General features: G+C 38.7%; 2 protein-coding genes across 3 annotated transcripts in view; one reads left to right on the top strand and one right to left on the bottom strand.

Annotated features, from left to right (window-relative positions):
- capn3a (calpain 3a, (p94)) overlaps nt 1–1,623 on the top strand; it is a 26,523-nt gene extending 24,900 nt beyond the window's left edge. For both annotated transcript variants that reach the window (XM_015039896.1, XM_015039897.1), the window contains exon 21: nt 889–1,623. In XM_015039896.1, the coding sequence (XP_014895382.1) occupies nt 889–915 (27 nt within the window). In that variant the 3' untranslated portion in view covers nt 916–1,623. The remainder of the gene's footprint in view (nt 1–888) is intronic.
- A 1,001-nt stretch (nt 1,624–2,624) lies between these two features.
- The window catches only part of LOC106952037 (zinc finger protein 106-like), a 27,126-nt gene continuing 22,966 nt past the window's right edge, over nt 2,625–6,784 (bottom strand). The window contains exons 24-30 of the mRNA XM_015039893.1: nt 6,218–6,409; nt 6,041–6,103; nt 5,807–5,926; nt 5,638–5,709; nt 4,837–4,908; nt 4,546–4,692; nt 2,625–2,984 (exon numbers count right to left, since the gene is read on the bottom strand). Coding sequence (XP_014895379.1) covers nt 2,928–2,984; nt 4,546–4,692; nt 4,837–4,908; nt 5,638–5,709; nt 5,807–5,926; nt 6,041–6,103; nt 6,218–6,409 — 723 coding nt within the window. The 3' untranslated portion in view covers nt 2,625–2,927. The remainder of the gene's footprint in view (nt 2,985–4,545; nt 4,693–4,836; nt 4,909–5,637; nt 5,710–5,806; nt 5,927–6,040; nt 6,104–6,217; nt 6,410–6,784) is intronic.

A 6,784-nucleotide genomic window follows, 5' to 3' on the forward strand; every position in this document is an offset into this window, starting at 1 on the left:
TTTTTAAAAAATTTTTTATATTTTTTTTTTTTTCATCCCCAAAAAAAAAAAAAAAAAAAAAAAAAAGACTAAGTTGTTAGACCTAAAACTACAGAGCCCGTCTGGTGACACGACCGGGAAAAAAGTCGTTCCTATGAGATATTGAAGTCGTTACCACGATTTTCTTTTCTCCTATCCAGACGGGCTCTATGCCGCATAAAACATATAATTATACATTCAAATATAAATTAAAAATATCCCAACAACGAAATATAGGCCACTCTTTGAAAACGCTTCTGTATTTAGCTTAGCTTAGCTAGCTCATTAGCTCACCGTGGCTAGTTAAGCTTAGCTAACAATAACATTTACTTCGGAGTAAAAATCCCTGTACGTTGTGTTCCTTCTTACTGTGAAACTAGAATGAAAGAAGAACAAAGTGCTCACGTAATTTTTTGTTTTCATCTTAAAATTTGTAAAAGAATAAAAAGAAAGTGTTTCTTCACATCAGCTGCCTGTGCTATCTGGCTAAATCTGTCCCATTCTTGACTAAACACAAGACATTTTTAGTGGGGGTGTTCATATCATTTTGACAATACATACAAACTTTTGCACAATGTTTGCATTAAAAAAAACAACAACAAAAAAACAAACATAAAATTTGTTTTATTGTTATTCAAGATGTTGTGCATCACCCTGGTCCGTTTACCAGCATCCACAACACAGAAATCAGTTTTATATTTTCACATTTTTAACTTAAACTGACTTTCTTCTTTATCTGTAGTGCATTTAAACTTAGGTTAAAAAAATAGAAAAAAGTATTCTAGCACTGCAAACTGAACCATGAAAGATTTTTTTTTATTTCTGCTAAAAAAAAAAAAAAAAATGTTTTTCTTCTCCCTCCCTCTGAAGTGGCTCCAGTTGACCATGTACGCCTAGACAGGCCCACCTTCTCCCAGGTGAACTCCACTCCACATGAGGACCAGACCTGCCAGCCTTTACCTCAGTATTCAGTATTCAGGGGGCCCGACCGCCATTGGCTTTCATCCACATCAACTCACCTCCAGAAGCTCCAATGGACGTCTTCACCTTCACCGTTCTGTTTCCACCATCACCACATCAGTCTCTTCTCAGTTACATTTTTTTTTTGGAGATCATCACCTGTTGTACTGTTATTTTTCTCAGGCAGCAAACACAACCAACCTCTTTTTACTGTCACAATACCTCACAGAGCCCCTCTCTCATGCATCATGTTTTCTTCTTATACCACTCAACCCTCTGACCTGGGCTTAATATTTCTCATATTCAATTTTCATCACGTTCTTTTTAACCACTCAGTTTTGTTGGTGAAAACTTTTTCTGATCCATGTCGCATACAGCTCTCTCCGTGTTGGAGAAACTCAGGCCTCCTCTGTTCCACCTCAGCAGGGCTTTGCTCCTGCTGTCTGTCTTTCAGTTTTTAAGCTTGATTAAAGATCAGAAATATGGATTTGAAAGATTATGGCAAAAGGATGAACTGCAGCTTTTTGTGATTCATTTTCCCCCTCCCATTACTTATAAAGGCTTTGGTCAATTGAGTGTACCACATTTTTAATCATCTTAACCCAATAAATAAATATGTAGCTGTTGGTTTGACTGCTTTCCACCATGTCTGATTTGAAAATATCTTTGTTAAATGAAAACAGACCCTTTTTTTATGTTGCACACATTTTTCTTTTATTAACATCTTAGATCGCACTTCTTAGAAAAAAAAGTTCTTCAGAACTTTGATAACAAATGAAAAACTTGAAGAAACTCAGGAATGCCAGGTAGAGGTGAACTGAGCACTTGCATAAACAGAACATTGTGCTGGTAAAAACGGGTGGAAACTGCCTTTAAAAATGCCGATTTATGCTACCGGTCACTTGGCTATTGGCATGTGAGATGAGACTTTATTCTTCCTTCGTCGTTCTTCCATCAAACACCTCCTCTTAACACCTTTCAGCTCCACACTCCATGAGAAAACCGGTGTGGAAAATAAAGCTCCTGTGCCTTCTGCTCAATGCTCTGATTCAAAACCAAAATAATAATAATAAAAAAATAAACATAAAACACAACCTCACTTCACTCTTGATAAACAAGGTTCACGTAACAGTGTGATTTAACATATTCCTTCAAAAGAAAAAACGAGGAGTAACTCCACGCAGACTAAAACGTACAGCAGGAAACGCCACCGCATTCGTGTCTTGGTTCTCAAATCAGACGATCGTTGGACGTCTGGCTGAGAAACAAATAACAAAAAAAGTGACTGCAGCAAACAAAAATTTCTTGTTCAACTCCAACCACACTCTTAAATACGGCCGAGGGGATTACACAGTAACAACGAACTCAGTCCTGTCGTAAACCTGAGCTTACGGCAACTTAATATAAAGAAAAAAAAACAAAAAAAAAAACCGTAACTTCAGGTCGCTCGATGTAACACATCACAACTGCACACTTATAAAAACATCTCAAACCATGCCGCGTTACAGTGAATCTCAGTGATAATTCTAGATTTTTTTGTTTAAGTTGCAAAAAAGAAAAAAAAATAGTGTAACAGATCCCTCAGACCTGGGCATCGCTGGAGTTTCTTCATCAATAATTTAAAAAAAGAGTTGCGTGTTTCTTTCTCTCGCTTTGGTCAGTGACAGTCAAACAAAAGGACAGGAAGGAGTGTTTCTGAGAATGTATTTTAAAAACAACACAACCTTCCTTTTCGCGGAAGAATCCCGGGGTGGGATTCCAACGTCGACCACAAAGGATGGAGTCGTCAAACGCTTGTCAGGCTCCGAGGGAGCGCGGTCAGGTGTAGAAGGTCCCAAGAACAAATACCCCGCCCAATATGGGAGGTTAAATGAGGGAGGGGTTAAGATGAGAGGGGAGGAGAGGGAGAGGGGGGCTAGTAGTGAAAATATGCTCCCACCACCGGCCCCTTACGGCTCCGCTGCAGCCTCTTCCTCAGCGTGTTTCTGCATGTGCAGCGTCACCATCTGCCAGGAGAAAAACGTGATGAAATGCTAAGATGGTCACTCAAAGCTAATTTCGTTGAATCACAAGGCACCAATCAATGTCGAAGAAAGAAATCAGAGCTGAAACGATTAATTGTGATTAATCGATTTTTGAAATGATCGTCAATTTAGTAATGGTTAACTGGAGTAAACGGACTCAAAAAAAAAAATATTCAGAGCCATAAGTAAGCCAAAATATATCTACATTTAAGATAAAATCACCTTTCTATGTAAATATGTTCTAGCCAAAACTCCTCAAGTGGCCTACCCTGATTCAAATCCATTAGAGAAATGCTACTGTATCCCATTTTAGGCTATCGAATTAATATATTTCTTTTAAAAAAAGGTATTTGATATTTATTTGCATCTTTTAATGTTTTTTCTGATTTTTGTAAGAAAAACTTAAGGGGTTAAACAAAAAAATCTGTAGAGTGCACCAATATCTTGATCTGATTAATCAATTAATTGATAGAATAATCAATTACTAAAATAACTGTTAGTTTCAGCCTTACAAGTAAGGCAGAAAACTGAAAACTTTTAGTCTAGAAACAATGAAACTTCAGTTATGGACCAGGTAAGGATGTTACAGTCTTGACTCGGTGCATTTGTTGCTGAGATGATTCTAGATCTAAGAATCAATCGATTAATCAATTAACTGCTTCGAGATCTAAGGAAGTGAGGTTAGAAAGTGTAAAGAGGGCGTCTGTGCATCCTTAAAAAGTCTTACATTCATGTATCTAAAATTAAGGCCTTAAAATGTCTTAAATTCACATGAAAATGAATTTGGCCTTAAATACATTAATCTTGCATATGCAATTTTATACTTTTTTTGCAAGACTTTTCTGTCAGGCAAAAGTTTGAGTCACACTGACACATTTTCACTGGATTCTGCGACTCAAGATTGTAGCGGCTACAGGTAACTAGCTGCTATTATACCCTTAGAAACGAACTAGTTAAGCTTTATTTTTTTACTTAACTAGTAAAGTAAAAAAACTTAAGTTAACTAGTTTTTTAACTAGTTAAGTAAAACAACTTTACTAGTTTTCTTTTGCATCTATCATGGGTAAGTATAAATTTAGTGCTAGTTAGCTGAAAGGCATTTGTGAGTAAAATAGGCAAATTTCCTTTGTACATTGCTGTCGCCATACAGGTCTTACATTTAATTCGTAATGGTCTTAAAAAGTTTTAATTTGCATCAAAATGAGCTGCATCTGTTGTTTGTCACATAAAAACTTGAGTTTTTGATCGAACTCACTGATTGCTGTGGTTTTTGAGTTTCGCACATATTACAAATGTATTTAAAAAGCTAACTCGCTACTTTCACATCTCTAGATCTAAATCTGTATTTATTCAAAAATATTACAGTCCAGATTTTTGTTAGAGCTTGTATCTGACTTAAATTTGTGCAAATGTTAAAAGAACAGAGAAATAGCCTGTTATTCACTTCAGTCAAATGTTTTTCCTGTTTGAGGGGGAATCATATTTTAAATGCAATAGTAGAAAGAACTTAAAAGTGTCAGAAACCTGCTGACGGTTTCTCTACCTGCTTGGAGCTGCTGCGAACACTGAAAAACTCTTCACAGTTTTTCCAGCGGCACTTGAAGGTCTGGAAGTTGCCGCTGGTGTGGTTGTTGATCAGGTGCTGCTGGAGATGCTTCATCATCCCGAACACCAGCGGGCAGCCGTGCCACTGTCAACACAGCAGTCATTCACTGCACACCAACCAATTATAACCTCCACCACTCACAGGATGATCAATAAGCTCAGAGAGGAAAATAAAATATGTTTCTACAGGATCTTCTAAAAGCGTCACTGAGATGTCGCCGTATCTTACCCAGCAACGGTGGTTCTGCGTCAGGTTGAGCTTCACGGCCTCCGTGCTGCCGTCGTAACATCCTGTGTAGATCTGAAACAAACACAGAGATCAAGATATACATAAAACAACAGCAGCTCCAGTGCATTTCAATGGGATTTAACATAACAGACCAACAGGTGCTATATAATCTGCAACTCAAATAAATGTTTGTCTGTGATGAACGAAGCTAATAATTATTAGGCCACTTAAGAGAATTGAAATTTCATTCTATAATACACAATAAGAGTAATATATATGGTCAAAACAGCAAAATGCTGAATGTCACACTACTGATCCCATTTTACATGCTCTATAGTCTAATGTGGGTTTTATTAGTACTTAATGCGTCTTTATCGCGAATGTATGTGTTTTCAACAAGTCTATCTATCTTGTCTATCTGCAGATGGATATCTATCTGTCTGTCTGTCTGTCTGTCTGTCTGTCTGTCTGTCTTTCTATAGCAACCCGTCAAAAATATGGTTGGACTCAATATTTCACGAAATCACTTTAATTTCCTCACATATTTTTCAAAACGCTTCAACTGCATGCCACCATTTTTAGATTTTGATCTGAAAACAGTTTTGAAAATCATGAATCCCTTCCATTTCATCCAGTCATTTCTGTTCCTCTGTCACATAAAATCCCTAAAACAAACATTGAACTCTTAGAAGATATGAGACAAAATTTGAAGAATTTCAAGTGGTATGAATACATTTGCATGAACTTCCAAGATTAAAACGAGATACTTTTGTTCCAAATAAGGAATGTTAGTTTTCTCACCATGTTCTTATGGACGGCCATGCACAGCACCATGTCACTGTATCCACCATAGACCTGCAGCTGGTCCTGAGACTGTGGAGACAATCAGCACTTCCTGTCAGCTGAATGTCAATTTGAAACAGAGGCAATTCCTTCGGTTCATCAGAGCAATGTTTTAGGGCGTACACACCTGCAGGTCGTAAACTCTGACCACTTTGTCCAGGCAGGCTGTGACCATCACTTTCCCAAGAACGGTCACCACGGTAACAGCATGGCTGTGACCCTTAAATGAGCGTACAAGCTCCCCTGTCTTTTTTTTTTTTACACAGAGAATAAAAATCAAATATATAAACTAGTTAGTGGTCCTTCCCTCTCCCCCACAAAAAGATCTTAAAATGACTTAAGAGCCACGACATGAACTCACATGGATGTTGTGAGCATACACAGAGTGATCGCTGGATCCACTAATCACCAGATCATTCACCACCTGAAAGGGGAGACAAGACGGAGGAGGCTGTTAAACGTTTAGCCGAGCAGCATACTTGTGTTTTTTTTCCCTCTCTTGTGGTGGGGTTTCTCCCCGTTGCAGCCCCGACCCCACCTTCATGCAGAGAACGCTCTTGGTGTGGCCCCTCAGCGTGCGCAGCAGCAGCCCGTCGTGGGCCGCTCTCACACTGATCGTGTTGTCGTAGGAGCCGACCAGCAGGATCCTCCGGGCCCCCTCCTGCGACGAGGCCAGACAGCTCACGGCGCGCGGCCCGTGGCACTCGAACACGTCCATCTGCTTGTTTGTCTAAACAATGAGCAGGGAGACGTGAACCCGGTCAACTGGAGCTGGCAGAGAGGCGCCGTTTTCGATCAGTTTCACACACAGACGAGCTTCGGCGGGATGAAAGTGCAATCGAGTGTTGAGAGGGAAAACTTGAATGACTTTTGTGTGACCAGGGGGAAAGAAAAGGTGGTGAATGATTGGAGGGCTGGAACGATTAATCGTATTAACTGTGATTAATCAAATTAATTGTGAATAACTGCATTAATAGTAATTAGTTTTTATAAATTGTGATTAATCAATTATTGAAATACTCGTCCACTAAGTAATTGATTAATTGTAGATTTCTTGAGTATACAGACTCAGGAAAGGCCATTTGCCAAAGAAAAAGCTCTTATA

The sequence above is a fragment of the Poecilia latipinna genome, unplaced genomic scaffold (assembly GCF_001443285.1).
Source record: "Poecilia latipinna isolate Pla-1442-1.1 unplaced genomic scaffold, P_latipinna-1.0 Scaffold489, whole genome shotgun sequence".
NCBI lineage: Eukaryota > Metazoa > Chordata > Actinopteri > Cyprinodontiformes > Poeciliidae > Poecilia > Poecilia latipinna.